At 34.2% G+C, this 22249-nt stretch overlaps 1 protein-coding gene across 1 annotated transcript in view; it reads right to left on the bottom strand.

Moving 5' to 3' along the window:
• LOC123667976 overlaps window positions 1-22249 on the bottom strand; it is an 84133-nt gene that overhangs the window by 8311 nt on the left and 53573 nt on the right. The window contains exon 4 of the mRNA XM_045601803.1: window positions 17201-17342. Coding sequence (XP_045457759.1) covers window positions 17201-17342 — 142 coding nt within the window. The remainder of the gene's footprint in view (window positions 1-17200; window positions 17343-22249) is intronic.

Raw genomic sequence — 22249 nt, 5'->3', positions numbered from 1 at the left:
TCATTAGCCATTTACTTATCTATATATTAATACGTGAAGCAAAAACTTTTGTACCCCTTTTTACGAAAATTTCGCGGACGTAGGAGTACGAAATTTCGCACACTTATAGTTTATATAGAAAAGGGGTGCAGATTGCTAGTATTTTTTTCAAAAACTATGCATAAAAAATACATTAAATCAATAAAAAGCATTACACACGCATGTATTTCACACACACACACACACACAACATATCGATGGCTCCTAAGTATACTGAGTCAACTAACAACTTTTGATAATTTAATTTTTTAAGATATTAATAGCATTTACTTGATTTCCTATCTACCTATGAAGGAAAAAATTAAAGTTATTAAAAGTAGAGTTGACTCAGTATACTTAGGAGCCATCGATATATTATACTCTTTTCTTGATTATCAGTCTGTAGTCAAATTGAAATTTAAAAAAAGTTCATTATTTTCACAGCTTATAATTTAAATTTTTAATAATGACCGAATTTCGGCCACTGGGCGACCACTAGTGGTATTTAAATTTTTTCATTATTAAAAATAATTTTTCACCTGTACCATTATGAAATTATTGTTAGACTATTTTGAGGTAATTAGGTACGTACGGTGCGTATTTGAATAACTAGCTCATCAAAATAATCATTAGGAAGTTATTGATCAATTGATCTGTTATCATAAGATGATTGTATTATCATAATCGCATTATTGATACTAACATGAAATGCAAAATCTCTTGAACACTATAGATTTAGTGTTTTTTGTAGAATGGCTACAAGGTTAACTAGGTAATAGTACGATACCTCATATACCTTCTACTCTTTGTAGGTATATGAGGTATTGAGGTATAGGTCGTACTCGGAAGGTTCATCCTGTCAGATCGTGCGTATTCTTAAGTGTTCGGACGTGTTAAATTATTATGAAAATTCAATGAAAACGCGGTTGGAAGGGTAGATATTTTTTTTTACAAACAATATTTCCTCCATGCTTTTCAATAATTATTTACTCATCATTATTTTTTTATTACTAAAACCTTCGTGTTATGAATTATCCAAACGCAGTTGGCCTATATGAGTTTACAATAGGTAACATAATTTTTCTTTTCTCCAAACATTTCTTTAATTTACATATCTTGATGTAATGCCTGATTTTTTAAAAAAAATAAATAACATCTAATAGTCATTAGTACCAACACAAACACACTTTTGTCATTGTATAAAAAAATTACATTGTATCAAAAAGCTCGTAGGCAAACATTGTAGCTTTATGTTAAAAAAATATTTAAAATATCAGACAAAAAAAAAAAAAAACATTTTCTTACTTTTACAAGAGACAGGCGTGGTACACTTAATGTCGCTTATTATTCATAAGTGGTCCAAGCCACCTCCACACTGCGAGGCCAACAAAAGGTCGCTTGCTTTAGTCCGTCTTAAAATATTTGTAACCTCGTACAGATTTAAGATTTTTTAAAAAACGTTATTTAAGATGCCGCTATATTTTACGCGTAAGTCTATCTAATAAATACGTTTATAGGCTGTTAAATATCACGTTATGACAAACGAAAACTCTACTAGAGCTACAAATCCATGACAGATACAATTTATTTTCATGTGTTAGATCAGAATTTTGGTTTTAAATTTTTTAATACAAATTTGAATGTAATTTTATTTAATATTAAATTTTAAATTATATATTACTAGCGACCCGGCTCGGCTTTGCATGGGTGTAAAACTATCAGCGTTTCTCTACTATATTATGCATGTATTATACATATAAACCTTCCTCTGGAATCACTCTAATTACTAAAGCAAGCCGCATCAAAATCCGTTGCGTAGTCTTGAAGATCACAGACAGCAGGAAGCGCCTTTTTTTAATACTATGTATTGATAATGTAAAACGAAAATATATAGTTACAAATATCATATCGTATTATTAAAATACTTTAACATTATTAACCGACTTCCAAAAAAGGAGGAGGTTCTCAATTCGACTGTATTTTTTTTAATGTATGTTACATCAGAACTTTTGATCGTATGGACCGATTTCGACAAATTTTTTTTTTTATCGAAAGGTGGTGTGTGTCAATTGGTCCCATTTAAATTTATTTGAGATCTAACAACTACTTTTCGAGTTATATCTAATAATGCGTTTTTACTTGACGCTTTTTTCGTCAACCTACGTTGTATTATACCGCATAACTTTCTACTGAATGTACTGATTTTGATAATTCTTTTTTTGTTGGAAAGGGGATATTCCTAGTTTAGTACCATGATAAAGAAACCAGGACCTGATGATGGGATCCCAGAGAAATCGAGGGAAATTTTCGAAAATCCACAATAACTTTTTACTGGGTGTACCGATTTTGATAATTTTTTATTTAATCGATACCTGATGTTTGTTATGTGGTCACATATAAATTTTATTGAGATCTGATAACTACTTTTTGAGTAATCTTTGATAACGCGTAGTTACTTGACTATTTTTTCGTCGATCTACGTTGTATTACTCGTCGATGTAATTGAAGTCGGTTTTTTTTCGTTTGCGAGCAAACACAATTATTTTTGTAACTAAAAAGCTAAAACGATGTTAAAATTTGTAGTTTGTAAACCATTTAATCAATCGTAATAAATTGTACTTACATTAAAACACCTATACCTTTATAACTTAAATAATAAAGCTACGACGGTAAAAAAAAAAAAAATTGTTAGATTCAAATCTAAAACCTAGGTTAAGACAGGTTACTTGACTGGGCTGTAATTACTGAGCAGATGGATGGAACAATGCGCAAGAGATATCCTGATAAGATATCTAGAGGTTAAAAATATTTACAAGTACATTATAAGTACGTTTGAAGCCGATCTACGACCTTTATAACAATGCCTCTAACAATGTTTCGTTGTCGGAAAAAATTTTTTTACTAGTTTATTAGTACTGATATTTTTAATTGATACTAATATAATATAACCCATTGTATGGTTTATTTGTTAGAACACGTAAATATCAGGTTATAACTACTATATAATACTTTTCATAATTTAGTTTTTGACAATAAATTCTGAATTTAATCTCGAATATTCATTACTGGATGCTAAATGGACAATTTTTAATTTCACTTTTTTCGATGTTGACGATATTCTTAGTAACTTAAGGACACCTGTAAAAAAGTAGGCGATTATCTAGATACCGATGTTAACTTTATTAATTTTGTATTTGTTATTGTACTAATCGTTAGTGTTGACTTATGAATAAATAAATAAATAAATGTAGCAATTTTAAGTATTTTTGCTATCCAGATTTATAAAATCCCACTGCTGGGCATAGGCATCTATCTTCATGTAGGAGAAGGGTCCGAGCTCAATCTACCACAGGTATTTTAATCATCATTGGCTTTAGTCCGTCTATTGCAGACGATTTAGACAGTGTCAGATAGACACTGAGTCGCCTAGGACACTCTTCAGGAAAACGCAGAGTTGCCTGAGCTCTGCGCCACCCTCGCGACCTCACTGGCTAGGCCCTCAGGAACGACGAGTCGATATGTGTGGAGCCAGTTCGGCTGCAGGAGTCTTTCGCATTTTAAAACTATGCCACGAATGTTTGACGGAAACCCTATTCCGGGATTTAAATGAACTTTTCCTTTTCAAGGACCCTGATGATTTTGAGCCAAGTTTATTCCTCGGTCGCCGTATACGACTCCCACGAGAAGAAAGGGGGTTCTTTTTTTTCTCTTAATATGAATTTTACTAATACTCAATAATTCTGCACACCTACTAACGTCTGCTCTTGTACGTCCTAAGGTTGGCTGGTAGAGAATGCTTTTAGCATTAAGCCCGCCTTTTGTACAATTCTTTTATGTATTTTGCAATAAAGTAGTAATAAATAAATAAATAAATATAATTGATTTTCAATCATTATGTAATAAATAATAACATTCCAACTTCCTCTTTGCTGTAGAACGACGTACTTGCTATAAAAGGCAACATGTAGGCGCTACTGGATATTTGCATACACAATCTCATTACTACTTCGTTACTTCGTTATGAAATGACGAATCAGATTGTTAATGAAAGTAAATTACGCCTTAACATTGCTATTTATAATCATTGTTTTTGAGACTCCGTAATCACGTACCATGTAATAGTCTCTCTGGTGTAGTGGTGCGTCTTCGATTCCCGCTCGGGGTGGACTTTTATTTGTACAAATATTTGTTTCTGGATTGGATGTCTGTCCTTGCGGGTCTCCCCACCGTGCCTCTTAAAGCACGTTAAGCTTTCATTATCAGCTGTTATCATAATTACTTGATAGCGATCGTTACTTACTTAGCGTACTTAGCGTCTTTGGTGCGAAGCCAACCCTGCGGTCACCAACCCGCCTACCCAGCGTGGTGACTATGGGCAAAATATATGAGTTCACGACCCCTTTTTTGCGCGAACTTGTGGAGGCCTATGTCCAGCAGTGGACTGCGATAGGCTCATGTGTGTATGTGGGTGTGTGTTTGTGTGTGTGATCGTTACTTATAGTAGAGAATATATTCGCCAGCCTGCACAGGAGCACCGTGGTGGTTTAAGTTTCAATTCTTTTCCTATATTGCAAGCTGAATCGAATCATGTCCTTGATTGTTTGTGTGCAAAAATATTAAAAAAAAAAAATACAGTAATACCCCGGACTTACGCGATAGGTGGGACTGAGCGATATCCGCGTAAGTCGAATTCGCGTAAGTCGGGGTACAGTTTTACGGGGTACTTTTCGTAATTGATCTGACTGTCGATTCCCAAAAAACACAAAATCGTAACTCATGTACCTACGCGCCGATTCCGCACTACACGTCTGTGCCTGTTGTAAACTGAACGAATAATATTGCGGGTGGGGGGAGTCAAACAAAAAACGAATAGACGAGAAAATTAAATCGCGTAACTCCGAATTCGCGTAAGTCGAGGTAGCGTAAGTCGGGGTATTACTGTATATTAAAAAATATCAAAGCTTGCAAACGTAGTTTGACCAAACGATTTCGTTACTATCAAGTAAATTTATGCACAAATCAAAATACTGTAGATAATATATTATAGACAAGTTATCGATAAAAGTATTCTTCATTCTCAACTTTTTTTCTTCCCAAGACCAGTGATATTAGCTTTTTTTTTTATATAGATATGTCCTCAGGCTTATAATGTGATTTTGTTATTCCAATTTTTATTTTTGTTAGTGATCGTTACTTGGTACACTACTGCAGCTTACATTAAGAAAACTAATTATCATATCTTAGTATCTAATGCAGACGTGAGTCCACCGACCAAAATTACGCAAACTTAATTGACTTAATTGTGGTAAGTGACATTCGTTTTGTATCGTAAAGAAAACATCGATTAACAAGTCAACAGGTCTGTCTCACTCCTCAAGCTCTTTTTACAATAACATTCAAGCTGACATCATCGTAATGAAATATTATGAACAAATATTAATATTTGAATATTTTATTTGTAAAGGATATTTTTGTATTTATTTAGGTTTCTTCAAACAGAGGAATGAATAAATAGGTGTGTTTGAATTGAGGCGTGAGATGTGTGTGTTGTGATGTGTAAAATACCATGAATGTCTAGACTGAATACAAAGCAGTTTCTTCACAAAGAGAATTGACCTAAGAGACATGACACATACTATTTATGTTCATAATTTACATTTACGAATAGAAGAATTTTTATATTTGAAAAATAAGTTAGTTGACGTTTAAATAGACGTTTAAATAGACGTTTAAATAGACACATTGATTAAAACATTTTTTCATTTATTTATTTGTTGATAAGTCAAGCCGATAAAACAAATAAGTTGTATATTAAATTGTAATTTGGGCATAATTAAAATTTAATTTACTACTTAGGTATTAAGTTACTAAATATTTGACTTATTATTCTCTTAATTATTAGTTTTTTTAAAGTCAATGTCAGATAATCTGTTCTAAGCATTTCTTTTTCAATGGATCCAGATAATATCAATTCTTTGTAACGTCACTTACAAATTCACATCGCTCGTGTCCGTTTCCTTCCGACAGCTGACGGACCGGACGTGACGTCAGCTCCCCTTTGTTACGCTCAGTGAGCCAAATTCTAACGAATTGTTTTTGGGAGCTTTAAATTACCTGCGTCCTTTGCGTGGGAATTTTGAGAGCAAAAGTAGATTAGATGTGTTTATTTGATTTTTCAATAATCTTTTTATGTTTAGGTTTACAGCGCACGGCATTGTGTCAAATCTTAACAGCGGTAATATTAGTCCATTTTCGTCAAGATATGACTCGGAAAGAAAGAATCGATGATTGTTATTTCAACTGTTTTCGAATGGTCATTAGCCATTTACTTATCTATGTATTAATACGTGAAGCAAAAACCTTTGTACCCCTTTTTACGAAAATTTCGCGGACGTAGGAGTACTAAATTTCGCACACTTATAGTTTATATAGAGAAGGAGTGCAGATTGGTAGTATTTTATTCAAAACTATGCATAAAAAATACATTAAATCAATAAAAAAGCATCAAACACGCTACCATGTATTTCACGCACACACACACACACACACATATATTATACTCTTTTCTTAATTATCAGTCTGTAGTCAAATTGAAATTTAAAAAAAGTTCTTTATTTTCACAGCTTTTAATTTAAATTTTTAATAATGGCCGAATTTCGGCCACTGGGCGGACCTAGTGATATTTAAATTTTTTCATTATTATAAATAATTTTTCACCTGTACCATTATGAAATTATTGTTAGACTATTTTGAGGTAATTAGGTACTTACGGTGCGTATTTGAATGACTAGCTCGACAAAATAATCATTAGGAAGTTATTGATCAATTGATCTGTTATCATAAGATGATTGTATTATCATAATCGCATTATTGATACTAACATGAAATGCAAAATCTCTTGAACACTATAGATTTAGTTTTTTTTTGTAGAATGGCTGCAAGATTAAGTAGGTAATAGTACGATACCTCATATATACCTTCTACTCTTTGTAGATATATGAGGTATTGAGGTATAGGTCGTACTCGGAAAGTTGATCCTGTCGAATCGTGCGTATTCGTAAGTGTTCGGACGTGTTAAATTATTATGAAAATTCAATTAAAACGGGGCTGGAAGTGTATATATTTTTTTTTTACAAATAATATTTCCTCCATGCTTTTCAATAATTATTAACTCATCATTATTTTTTTATTACTAAAACCTTCTTGTTAATGAATTATCCAACTAAAACGCAGTTGGCCTTATGTGTTTACAATATGTAACATAATTTTTCTTTTTCCAAACATTTCTTTAATTTACATATCTTGATTGCCTGATTTTTTTTTTTAATAAATAACATCTAATAGTCATTAGTACCAACACAAACACACTTTTGTCTTTGTATAAAAAATTACATTGTATCAAAAAGCTCGTAGGCAAACGTTGTTGCTTTATGTTAAAAAAATATTTAAAATAACAGACAAAAAAAAAAACATTTTCTTACTTTTACAAGAGACAGGCGTGGTACACTTAATGTCGCTTATTATTCATAAGTGGTCCAAGCCACCTCCACACTGCGAGGCCAACAAAAGGTCGCTTGCTTTAGTTCGTTTTAAAATATTTGTAACCTCGTACAGATTTAAGATTTTTTTAAAGTACCAAACGTTATTTAAGATGCCGCTATATTTTACGCGTAAGTCTGTAAAATAAATACATTTATAGGCTGTTAAATATCACGTTATGATAAACGAAAACTCTACTAGAGCTACAAATCCATGACAGATACAATTTATTTTCATGTGTCAGATCAGAATTTTGGTTTTAAATTTTTTAATAGAAGTTTGAATGTAATTTTATTTAATAGTAAATTTTAAATTATATAATACTAGCGACCCGCCTCGGCTTCGCACGGGTGTAAAACTATCAATGTTTCTCTACTATATTATGCATGTATTATACTTATAACCTTCCTCTGGAATCACTCTAATTACTAAAGCAAGCCGCATCAAAATCCGTTGCGTAGTCTTGAAGATGACAGACAGTAGGAGCGACTTTTTTTAATACTATGTATTGATAATGTAAAACGAAAATATATAGTTACAAATATCATATCGTATTATTAAAATACTTTAATATTATTAACCGACTTCCAAAAAAGGAGGAGGTTCTCAATTCGACTGTATTTTTTTAAATGTATGTTACATCAGAACTTTTGTTCGTATGGACCGATTTCGACAATTTTTTTTTGTGTCGAAAGGTGGTGTGTGTCAATTGGTCCCATTTAAATTTATTTGAGATCTAACAACTACTTTTCGAGTTATATCTAATAATGCGTTTTTACTTGACGCTTTTTTCGTCGACCTACGTTGTATTATACCACATAACTTTTTACTGGATGTACCAATTTTGATAATTCTTTTTTTGTTGGAAAGGGGATATTCCTAGTTTAGTACTATGATAAAGAAACCAGGATCTGATGATGGGATCCTAGAGAAATCGAGGGAAACTCTTGAAAATCCGCAATAACTTTTTATTAGGTGTACCGATTTTAATGATTTTTAATTTAATCGAAAGCCGATGTTTATCATGTGGTCACATTTAAATTTCATCGAGATCTGATTACAAATTCTAGAGTAATCTTTGATAATGCGTTGTTACTTGACTATTTTTTCGTCGATCTACGTTGTATTACTCGTCGATGTAATTGAAGTCGGTTTTTTTTTTCGTTTGCGAGCAAAGCCAATTATATGCTATGTATTGATGATGTAAAACGAAAATATATGGTTACAAATATAATATCCTATTATTAAAATACTTTAACATCATTTTTTTTAACTAAAAAACAAAAACGAACTTATAATTTGTAGTTTGTAAATCTATTATTAATCAATAGTACTAAACTGTATATTAAAATACCTATACCTTTATCACTTAAATAATAAAACTACGACGATACAAAAAAAAAAACAAAAATTTTGTTAAAGATTCCATTCTAAAACCTAGGTTAAGACAGGTTACTTGACTGGGCTGTAATTACTGAGCAGATGGATGGAACAATGCGCAAGAGATATCCAGATAAGATATCTAGAGGTTAAAAATATTTACAAGTACATTATAAGTGAGTTTGAAGCCGATCTACGACCTTTATAACAATGCCTCTAACAATGTTTCGTTGTCGGAAAAAAATTTTTTACTAGTTTATTAGTACTGATATTTTTAATTGATACTAATATAATATAACCCATTGTATGGTTTATTTGTTAGAACACGTAAATATCAGGTTATAACTACTATATAATACTTTTCATAATTTAGTTTTTGACAATAAATTCTGAATTTAATCTCGAATATTCATTACTGGATGCTAAATGGACAATTTTTAATTTCACTTTTTTCGATGTTGACGATATTCTTAGTAACTTAAGGACACCTCTAAAAAAGATTATCTAGATACCGATGTTTTACTTTATTAATTTTGTATTTGTTATTGTACTAATCGTTAGTATTGACTTATGAATAAATAAATAAATAAATGTAGCAATTTTAGGTATTTTTGCTATTCAGATTTATAACATCCCGCTGCTGGGCATCGGCATCTATCTTCATGTAGGAGAAGGGTCCGAGCTCAATCTACCACAGGTATTTTAATCATCATTGGCTTTAGTCCGCCTATTGCAGACGATTTAGACAGTGTCAGACAGACACCGTGTCGCCTAGGACACTCTTCAGGAAAACGCAGAGTTGCCTAAGCTCTGCGCCACCCTCGCGACCTCACTGGCTAGGCCCACAGGAACGACGAGTCGATATGTGTGGAGCCAGTTCGGCTGCAGGAGTCTTTCGCATTTTAAAGCTATGCCACGAATGTTTGACGGAAACCCTATTCCGGGATTTAAATGAACTTTTCCTTTTCAAGGACCCTGATAATTTTGAGCCAAGTTTATTCCTCGGTCGCCGTATACGACTCCCACGAGAAGAAAGGGGGTTCTTTTTTTTCTCTTAGTATGAATTTTACTAATACTCAATAATTCTGCACACCTACTAACGTCTGCTCTTGTACGTCCTAAGGTTGGCTGGTAGAGAATGCTTTTAGCATTAAGCCCGCCTTTTGTACAATTCTTTTATGTATTTTGCAATAAAGTAGTAATAAATAAATAAATAAATATAATTGATTTTCAATCATTATGTAATAAATAATAACATTCCAACTTCCTCTTTGCTGTAGAACGACGTACTTGCTATAAAAGGCAACATGTAGGCGCTACTGGATATTTGCATACACAATCTCATTACTACTTCGTTACTTCGTTATGAAATGACGAATCAGATTGTTAATGAAAGTAAATTACGCCTTAACATTGCTATTTGTAATTATTGTTTTTGAGACTCCGTAATCATGTACTTGCCATGTAACAGTCGCTCTGGTGTAGTGGCGTGTGTTTGATTCCCGCTTGGGGTGGACTTGTATTTGTAATAATAATAATAATAATAACTCTTTATTGTACACCAAGAGTGAGCAAAAATACAAAAATAAAAACAGGAGTTAAGTACAAAAGGCGGCCTTATCGCTAATGAGCGATCTCTTCCAGGCAACCTTTGGGTAAAGGAAATGGTATATATGTAGACAGTTTAGGTGTACAATTTTACCTAAACATATACAATATACGCTTCAGCCTGTAATATCCCATTACTGGGCATAGGCCTCTTTCTCCATGTAGGAGAAGGATCAGAGCTTAATCCACCACGCTGCTCCAATGCGGGTTGGCGGATATATTCCCTACTATGAGTAACGATCGCTATCAGGTGTACATGATAACAACCGGGACCGACGGCTTAACGTGCTCTCCGAGGCACGGTGGGGAGACCCACAAGGACTGCACAAATACCCAGACCACGGCAAACACCCGTATGGCCAATACAAATGTTTGTCATGTGCGGGGATCGAACCCGCAACCGCCAGCGCAACAGGCACAATCCATTGCTGTGACCGTTGCGCCAAGGCGGCGTCAATACAATATATTTAGACAAATAAATAATGAAAACATAAATAAAAAAAAAATAAAATAAAATAAAGTATATGTATGTACATGGCATATATAAATGGAAAGTTGTAATAGACATACATAGACGTATATAAAGTTAATGAATTATTATGATGAGATTCAAAGTGAGGACAGGAGATAATATGTGACTAGATAGAAGGATTAAAATTCAACGCGTCTGATGGGCAAAGGAAGGGAGTTCCAAAGCCGAGCAGCTTGGACAGTAAATGATTTAGCATAGAAATTAGTGGAGTGGGGAGGAATTTTAAGAAGTAAACTATCATCGGAGCGAAGGCTTCGCTCATGAGACTCGCTGAGATACTTAAAACGTTCACGTAGGTAAGAAAGAGTAGCAGGATTAAATAGTATGCAATTTAACAAAGTAAGTATGTGAGTATTCCTGTGAAGGCGAATTGGGAGCCACTTGAGTTTTTTGCGAAAATCAGAGATGTGATCATATTTGCGTAGGCCAAATATGAAACGGATACATAAATTTTGAATGCGCTCAAGCTTATTAAGTTGCTCCTCAGTAATGTCAAGATAAGCAGTGTCAGCATAATCCAGCAAAGGTAAGAGAATGCTATGTCCAAGCGTAATCTTGGTGGAAGTAGGGAGAAAATTCTGCAGCCTGCGGAGTGATCCTACAGCTGAAAAAACTTTTCGACTTAATTCACACATCTGTGGATACCAAGAGAGATTTTGATCCAATGTAATACCCAAGTTAGTCACTTTATCGCTGTATGGGATTTCAACGCCATCAAAAATTATAAGAGGTAGTTGTGATTTATTAATGCGAGAAATAAATTTAGAGCTTCCTATTATAATTGCTTGCGTTTTCCTTGGATTGACTGTTAAACCAAAGGATTTACTCCAATTAGCAACTCGTAATAAATCACCATTGATAATAGAGACAGTTCGTGGTAATTCTTCAATAGTACAGAGTGTGTAGATTTGTACAAATATTTGTTTCTCGTTTGGATGTCTGTCCTTGCGGGTCTCCCCACCGTGCCTCTTAAAGCACGTTAAGCTTTCATTATCAGTCGTTATCATAACTACTTGATAGCGATCGTTACTTAGCGTACTTAGCGTCTTTGGTGCGAAGCCAGCCCTGCGGTCACCAACCCGCCTACCCAGCGTGGTGACTATGGGCATACGCATACGTTCACGCCCTTTTTTGCGCGAAATTGTGGAGGCCTATGTCCAGCAGTGGACTGCGATAGGCTCATGTGTGTGTTTGTGTGTGCGTGGGTGTGTACGATCGTTACTTATAGTAGGGTATATATTCGCCAACCTGCAGAGGAGCACCGTGGTGATTTAAGTTTCAATTCTTTTCCTATATTGAGAAAGACGCCTGTGCTGCCAGTGGAATGTTACAAGCTGAATCGAATCATGTCCTTGAATGTTTGTGAGCAAACTATTTGAAAATATTTTGAAAAATTTATATTAAGAAATATTAAAGCTTGCAAACTTAGTTTGACCAAACGATTTCGTTACTATCAAGTAAATTTATGCACAAATCAAAATATTGTAAATAATACATTATAGCAAAGACAAGTTATCGATAAAAGTATTCTTCATTCTCAATTTTTTTTCTTCCCAAGACCAGTGACGTTAGCTTTTTTTTTTATAAAGATATGTCCTCAGGCTTATAATGTGATTTTGTTATTCCAATTTTTATTTTTGTTAGTGATCGTTACATGGTACACTACTGCAGCTTACATTAAGAAAACTAATTATTATATCTTAGTGTCCCTAATGCAGGCCTGAGTCCACCGACTAAAATTACGCTAACTTAATTGACTTAATTGTAGTAAGTAACGTTAGTTTTGTATTGTAAAAAAACATCGATTACCAAGTCAACAGGTCTGTCTCACCCCTCAAGCTCTTTTTACAATAACATTCAAGCTGACATCATTATGAACAAATATTAATATTTGAATATTTTATTTGTAAAGGATATTTTTATATTTGTTTAGGTTTCTTCAAACAGAGGAAAGAATAAATAGGTGTGTTTGAATTGAGGCGTGAGATGTATGTGTTCTAACAAAAAATAAAGGAACTTGTGAAAGTTTTATTGAGTGGTTTTTTTTTTTCGAATTATAATATGCGATATGATAATATAAAAGATATAATTTCAAATCATAATTGTATTTGCTAGCAAACGAAAAAACCGACTTCGATTACATCGACAAGTAATACAACGTAAGTAGACGAAAAAAATTAACAAACGCACTAGTCGTCATTACGATTTTCGCAGTTTCCCCTCGATTTCTCTGGGACCCTTGGCATACCTATCTCCTTTCCAACAAAAAAGAATTATCGAAATCGGTTTATAAACGAAGAAGTTATCCCCGAACATACATTAAAAAAATATAAATATATACAGTCGAATTGAAAAATCCCCTCCTTGTTTGAAGTTCATTTTTTAATCTGATTCACTACAGCTGCAGTCGTTCAATCAAATCTGCGTTAAAACAGCAAAATCCGCATTGGATCTGCCAAATCTACGTTGAAACAGTCAAATCCGCTGAGGTAGTAATTGTTAACTTTCTTTCAAAATACAGTGCGATATTTTTTGATTTTACGAATAACCGTTACTTCCTAGCCAATGTTTTGTTTTTCTAAGATGCGTAATATTTTTTACAACGAAATTAATACTTCACAACGTTCGTGATCGTGAGCTTTGAGTTCCTCACGCCATATGAACATGTGAATAACTAAAAATAACAGCTAATGAGTAATACATATTAACTTATAGAGTAAACGTTCAAGGTGATAATGTTTTTTCGTGTTAATATTGTAATGTGAGTGTGTGTGTGTGTGTGTGGTTAATTTGAAATTTAAAACATTCCTAAGTTTTTTTTTTATGTCACTAGGTCGGCCAACAAACGTACGGCTCACCTGATGGTAAGCGATTACTGTAGCTTATAGACACCTGCAACACCAGAAGCATCGCAAGCGCGTTGCCGACTCAATCCCCAATCCCCCCAGGAGCTCTGGTCTCCTTACTCACCAACAGGAACACAATACTGCTTGAAAACAGTATTATTTTGCTGTGATCTTCTGTAAGGTCGAGGTACTACCCCAGTCGGGCTGCGCCATATTTTGAGCAGGAAATTCCTGCTGTGCCCTACCATATACTCGTAATTGCAAATGAAACAATACCCGTATACACACTCAGAGTTTTTTAAGTTGTTTGCTGTTTTTTAATATTTTATTCATGGTTTTTTAAAATACTTTAAATTTCAAATACGTTCTTAAGAAGAACGAATGTTGAAAGTATAAATATACTGTATCTGCGGACTTCTTATTTAAGTGAGTTTGAAAGTAGGATGTTATTTGTATTTTATAAAAAAGCAATTTGTAACTGTACGTAATCAATAAATTATTATGGTAATAAATCCTAGGGTTTTTTCCTATTTCAATGGATATCGTTTCCTATCTACAGACTATTTATTAAGAAATATTTTAGCTGTAAAAACGTTACGTTATCATTATCTCTTCATTTAGTCTTTTAAAATGTTTTACAACCAATCAGACATGAAAACATAATTTGGTTTCATATACATTCTTTAGAATTAAGGAAACAACTGATTTCTGTCTGAATGCATAGTTTGTAATTATGTAACAATAAGCCGACTTAACCTTATATAGGTGTATGACTTTATAAATAAAGAATAAAAAAAAAAATCAGACATGAATTATCTATTTGTGTATAATTATATGTACAATCTGTTTGCTGTATGCCGCGTCATGTCGTTTCTATACTTGTCATGTAATACTTCACATGTATTGATTTGCATCTTCAACTGTGTACTGATGTAATGACACATAACTTATTACCTACACAGTTGTTTTGAAAGAGTAACTGCGGAATTTGTTTCCGATTCTTCTCTGCAGAATCTACATTCCGAATCGGTTGTAACTTCACTTTGACTATAATTAATTTATTTAAAAAATGTAATTTAATTAAACTAAATATTTATAGATAGTTACGGTACAAATCATATCCGCATGGAATGGTGGCAAGAATGCTGGCAGCATTTTCCCGTTGAATCGCTATGTAATCACCTATGTAAAATTTTGAGTTTTATGCTGTAAATATGTACAATATTCATTTGTCGACGACACGAGGAACTTATGACTTCATAATCGTGACCTCCGTAAAGTTTTCGTCACGTTATATGAACAGTGTGTGTTTCACACGTTTTTACCATTCTTATGTGGTATTTCCTGGACCGAACATGCTTGTGGGTGTCACCCACACAATTAGGTGTAAGTGAAATAATGTATCGACGATCGCTCAGGACACACTGGCGGCCGCGGGTTCGATTCCCGTTCGGTGTTAATATATGTAAAAATATTTATTTCCGGTCTGAATATCTATCCATTGTACACTACATCCATTGACTGATTTCGATGTTTTTTTTTTTAATCGAAAGATTGTGTGTGTCAAAAAGCACGATTTTTTACACGAATGTTTGTCACTCTTTCAGACTTGAAATACTGAAGCAAATTACGCGAACAAAGTTACGGGACTCGTATAAAATAAGGTCAGTAAATGAAAACGAAAATGTTCAGTACAATGATATCGTTATATCTACGTCAACTATTCTCAAAAAATCAACTTACTCAACTCGACATCTATCAATAATGATGATATCATTATTACAATCTGTTACCTATGTAATGCATGCATATGCTTATAATGCATGCATGAATGAATAGAACTTATATCAACACATTTCATGTTCAAAAATGCCACGAACCGTTAAACTAAGCGACATGACATGCGTTTCCTTTGAATAGATCGTAAGAGATCGATTCATATCACGCACTTCCTCTTGAGTGCGCTTGCGCAACCGCGTACTCGTGTGCGTGAGTAAACCTGCGTTCGTAAAGTTCATATGTGTGCATCTACAGCGTTCGAAATGTTTATGTGTTGCGTCTGTGCACATATGTACGTGTCACCTGCGTTTGTAAAGTGTATGAGTGCGTGAGTATTTGCGTGTAATTGCATGATGTTTGGATGACTTTGAAGATGTAACGAGCTGTACATATTAGATGTAGCAAAATAAATAGAAGATATAAAGTGGATACGCACGAGTTGGACTTGTTAATTTAATATTTGATATATTAAGAGAAAATATTATTTGAATGATAGGTATAGTGATTATTGGAACAACGAAATTGTAATGCTTTTTTTTAATTTTCTTTTAGGTTTCAAAGCTTTGTAGCCTTTGCCTCACAATAAGGAACAACACAAAAAAAGTTATACGTGTGGTATTTACAGCGGCGTTTATGATTTCGAAAGGTTATACGACTTTTTCGATGCACCCTGTTAATTGTATTGCGTCGAATGTGAAAGTTTATGGATATTTTGTAACATACATAAGTTTTTTGTAACTCTTTGTGTGAAATACAGCTTAAAGTACATTTCTGTTTTTAAAACAATAAAATATTTGACTAAGAAACATCAATATACATTGATATTAGATGACCCCGCAAACGTTGTTTTGCCATATATGTTATTAACACCCATAATCCCCCTACCTTAAAACTTAGGGGTATAAAAAATAGATGTTGGCCGATTTTTCAAACTACCAGATACGCATTAAATTTAAATTTAATTTTCAAAATTATAAAAAAATCCATTGTCATCTCACACAAAAGGAAAAAATGAATTGCTTGCGACCTTACAGAAGATCACAGCTAAATAATTCTGCTTTCAAGCAGTGTTGTGTTCCTGTCGTTAGCAAGGTGACCAGACCTCCTGGGGAGGGTCGGGGGTAGTGTGCTTGCGATGGTTCTAATGTTGCAGGTGTCTATAGGCTACGGTAATCGCTTACCATTAAGTGAGCCGTACGTCTGTTTGCCGACCTAGTTGCATAAAAATATTGATAAACCGAACATAGAAATCATTTGAGAGCACATACCCTATTCCTTGTCCATACAAGGAGTTTAAAAGAAAACCGTAAACAAAAGGAAAGGTTTGAATTGTTTTACATCAGTGACAGATGGCTGATTAAGCTTGATGCCGTCATTTGAATGATAGCTTAAGCCAAGTTGACTCCACATGACATCTGAGAAGTTTTAGCTAGATAAATTCCTTACAAAATGAATATGTTATTTATATAATAAATTAATTAAACAAAATTTAACTTACATTATCATTGGACATAGTATTGCACCCTTTTAGTGGTAAGGTGTACTGCAAGTCTCCCCTTGCCGACACGTACTCCCTGAGACACGTAGAGTTGCTGCCCAGGCCCGCTGGATACACTATTCCGTTGAATGTGTCGTATACACTGTGGAATTTTATACAAATTAACGGGTGCGAAACCACAGGATACAACTAGTAGCATAATATAATATATTAGCTCAATTACACTCGTGTGCTTTTATCGAAACTAAAAATAATTATACTTAACAATATTCATCTTAATAATTGTGTTTTGTTCTCAAATAAAAAAATGACCCCAATTAACATCGACAAGTATATGAAAATACACATTCAATGAGGTCTTGATCAAATTTAAATAGGTACACACGACAAGTATCAGTTTTCAAATGAAAAAAGAATCATCAAAATCTGTACATCCAGTACAAATTAATGAGGCATGTAATAACACACATAAAAATTGTCGAAATGACAAACTCCTTTTTTGAAGTCACTTAAAAATATCAAAAATTGTATAAATATGTAAATTACTATCCGTTTTTTTTTTATTACAGTTTTACAACTTGGTTTTTTGTGTTAAACATAAAACTTTATCGAGAGTGTTGGTAACGATATCCCAAGATGTTATAACAGGTGCATACGTTTTGACAATTTAGGGACGAACGTATTGAGCCATACAACAGTATAAATTATGATCAAAACTACTATATAGATACTAGTTGAATGAAGTAAAAAGATTATGAACTTAAAACGAATTATTGTGTTTGCTCGCAAACGAAAAAAACCGACATCAATTACATCGACAAGTAATATAACATAAGTTGACGAAAAAGATTAACAAAAGCACTAGTCGTCACTACAATTTTCAATAAAAAATATATATATACGGTCGAATTGATTAACCTCCTCTTTTTTTGACGTCGGTTAAAAAGACTTATGTTTCTTAGTCTCCTTACCTTAAACTGGAACACAGCCTAAATACCCTTACAAAGCTTTTTGAAGTTAAACTTTTTTACGCACGCTTGACTTGGGGAGTAAGCTTGTGAATGCGTGACGAGAGCGTTACGAAAAGTGTGATCAGGCGAAGTGAACGGAAGTTAAGAGGGAGATATAAGTTAGTAAAGATAAAAAGAGAGAGTTACCTTTCGTAAGTTTTACTTTAGTCGTGTGGTCTAAAGTGCACTCTTTTTTAATAAAGTGCCATTTGTTTTAAGTTACCAGCTTTTAATCAAAAAATCATATGCATATACCATCAATCAATATCTAATCCAGAGGTGTCCATCTCAATTTTGCAGAGAGTCATATATTAAATTTAGAATGTGTTGGCGGGCCAGATAAAAAAAATGTATTGTTTTATTATAACATTTTATTTATTTAATTGTATAGTATACTTGCCGACCCGTACCCACTTTGTTAGGCGTTAATTATATTATGTTTATGATTCAAATATATAGTAAAGTTTTCATCTCGCTCGCATTTCTCCGACTCGATTTACATATATTATTTTTAACTGAATGTTTTGTTCAATAACAATAAAATATAGCCTATATCACTCTTTAATAGTGTAGCTTTCTGTTAGTGAAAGAGTTTTTATGATCGGATCAGTATTTGCAAAGATTACCCAACAAATAAACAAAGTTTAATAAGTCACTATCCTGACTTATTATCTACATTTCAAAGTAACAATGTTCATGCGATCTTGGTATCTGAATCTTGGCTCAAACCTTGCTTACATTCTACTTCCTACTCCCTCCCTGGATTTCATCTCATACGAAGTGATCATGTAGGTCGGCCAGGGGGAGGCGTTGCCATTTACCTTCGTCCTTATATTCCTTATACAATCATTAGTAATTCAATATCCTGTGACGGACATGGACCTGATCATCTCTTTGTCGAAATCACTCTTTCACATACCAAGTTGCTTTTGGGCGTATATTATAACCCATCACTCACTGTCGATTATTTTGCTTCATTTGAAAACCTTTTGGAAATGTATACGCCTCTTTATAGCCATACGGTGATGATGGGGGATCTTAATACCGGCCTCCTTAAACGCGACGGGAGATCTTCACGTCTTTACTCCCTTGTTAATTCCGTAAATATGAATATCCTACCCTTGCAAGCTACCCACTACCTTCCTAATTGTGCTCCATCCCTCCTAGACCTTATTCTTGTTTCTTCACCTGACCATGTTGAAAAGCATGGTCAATGCTCAGCCAACGCATTCTCCTACCATAATCTCATATATCTTTCATATAAATTAAGACCCCCTAGAGCAAAGTCAAGGATCCTTCTGCAGCGTAATTTTGGTGGCATGGATTTGGACAGACTTCGTGAAGATGCTGCCGGGATTGATTGGTCGACGGTATTTAACGCGTCTGGGGTTGATGAAAAAATATCAAATTTCAATTCCCTTCTCATCAAATTATTTAATATTCACGCCCTATACACCCTGTTCGTATCAAGCATCTTCCTCCTCCTTGGCTGACCGACGAGATCAAAGCTTTGCAGGAGCAGAGAAACAGGGCTAAAGCGAGGTACAAGTCCGATCCGAACTCACAAACTTTGGAGATGTATAAGAAGGTTCGAAATCGCTGCAACATGGCTTGTAGAGACCCACAACGACGCCATATCCATAAATCTGTTCTCGAGGAAGCAGACTCTGCCAAGGCATGGAAATTCCTCAAGTCACTCGGAGTTGGCAAATTCAAGTAATCCATTCCTACAAATTCTATTGACATTAATGGCCTTAACGGTTACTTTACTAACTCATGTACTATCGAATATCGATAGTACCACTAAATCTAATACTATTACCAAACTTTCAGCCTTACGTACTCCTTTTGAGTTTTCATCTTTTAACTTTAGTCAATTATCTGAGTGTGGTGTTAAAGAGCATGTACTTGCTGTCAGCTCCAATGCCGTGGGCTGTGACTCCATTAGCCGAAAAATGATCATTCCTATCATTGACTATATCGTTCCTACCTTAACTCATATCTTCAACTATTCCTTCGCATCTAGTACTCTTCCTTCCTGTTGGAAAAACGCCCACATTATTCCTTTACCTAAGAAATCCAATCCATCTGACTTCTCCGATTTCCGCCCAATATCCATTCTACCTTTCTTGTCCAAGGTTCTAGAGCGTCTTGTTCACCAACAGTTAACATCATTTCTTTCCTTAAACAATCTTCTAAATCCATTTCAATCCGGCTTCCGGAGGGGTCATAGCACGGTAACAGCACTTGTCAAAATCTCTGACGACATCAGACACGCAATGGATGATCGAAAACTTACGGTTATGGCTTTACTTGATTTTAGTAATGCCTTTAATACTGTGGACTTCAATATACTGTTGTTTGTGTTAGGTTCCTTTAACATATCTCCACCAGTAATTGACTGTTTCAAACTTACTTGTATGGGCGTCGGCAGCGTTTGCAAGTTCAAGATACATTCTCTGACTGGGCTAACGTATTTGCTGGCGTACCGAAAGGTGGCATGTTGTCTCCTCTTCTTTTTTCTTTATTTATAAATTCAGTAACTACCAACTTATCTTCTCTCTATCACCTGTATGCAGACGATATTCAAATATACACTCACTCTAAGCTGGCTGATCTACCCATGAGTATCCACCAACTAAACAATGACTTGGACCTTATTTTTAAATGGAGTAACGCGTACGGGTTAAAAGTTAATCCTGCTAAGTCTCAAGTGATTATCGTGGGTAGTCCAAAACTAGTCAGTAGCATTGATTGGTTACTTTTACCTCCTGTACTCTTCAACAAAGTTGTTTTGAACGTCAGTGATACAGTGAAAAATCTAGGAATAACTATCGATCGTCATCTCTCTTGGTTACCTCAATTAACTGAGCTAAGCCGGAAATTGTTTGCAGCCGTCGGTTCACTCCGTCGACTCCAGTACTTTCTTCCCTTGCCTACCAAACTTGCGCTGGCACAATCACTACTTTTACCAATCCTTGACTATGCAGATACGTGTTTTCTGGATCTCAAAGAGTAACAATTAAATGAGCTTGAGCGCCTTCAAAATCTCTGTATAAGGTTCATATTTGGTCTTCGCAAATATGGCTACGTCTCCGATTTTCGCAGTAAACTCAAGTGACTCCCAATTCGCCTTTGCAGGAATACCCATGTACTTACTCTACTCTACTGTGTTCTTTTTAATCGTACCATCATCCATCATTACCATAAAGAACGGTTTACGATTCTTTGCAATTCCTATTAACGCTCTCTTAGATCTGAATTCAATTTGCTTCTGAAAATTCCTCCCCATTCTACCTCCTTCTACTCCAATTAATTTACTGTTAATGCTGTCCGTCTGTGGAGCTCCTTTCCGCTTTCAATAAAACAAGCTCCAACGAAAGCTTGCTTCAAACAACGCCTTAAAAAGCCTTATATGTCGCTCATTAAGTCATAACTGTCGTGATTTGTAGTTTACTTTATGTGTACATATATGTATATATTTATGTGTGTGTGTATATATATGTATATATTTTTATATGTGTATGTATGTATGTTTGTATGTATATTTATGTGTGTGTATATGTATATTATATAGTATACACTAAAATATTGACTTATTTATATGTTTTTTTTTCTTTAATAATTATGTATAATATGTATATATCGTAGTTTTTTAACCGACTTCCAAAAAAGGAGGAGGTTCTCAATTCGACTGTATTTTTTTTTTTTAATGTATGTTACATCAGAACTTTTGACTGGGTGGAGCAATTTCGACAAATTTTCTTTTAATCGAAAGGTGGTGTGTGCCAATTGGTCCCATTTAAATTTATTTGAGATCTAACAACTACTTTTCGAGTTATATCTAATAATGCGTTTTTACTTGACGCTTTTTTCGTCGACCTACGTTGTATTATACCGCGTAACTTTCTACTAGATGTTTCGATTTTAATAATTCTTTTTTTGTTGGAAAGAAGATATCCCTAGTTTGGTACCATGATAAAGAACCCAGAATCTGATGATGGGATCCCAGAGAAATCGAGGGAAATTCTCGAAAATC

The sequence above is a fragment of the Melitaea cinxia genome, chromosome 29 (assembly GCF_905220565.1).
Source record: "Melitaea cinxia chromosome 29, ilMelCinx1.1, whole genome shotgun sequence".
NCBI classification, from domain to species: Eukaryota; Metazoa; Arthropoda; class Insecta; order Lepidoptera; family Nymphalidae; genus Melitaea; species Melitaea cinxia.
This window is presented reverse-complemented; position numbering and strand designations above follow the sequence as displayed.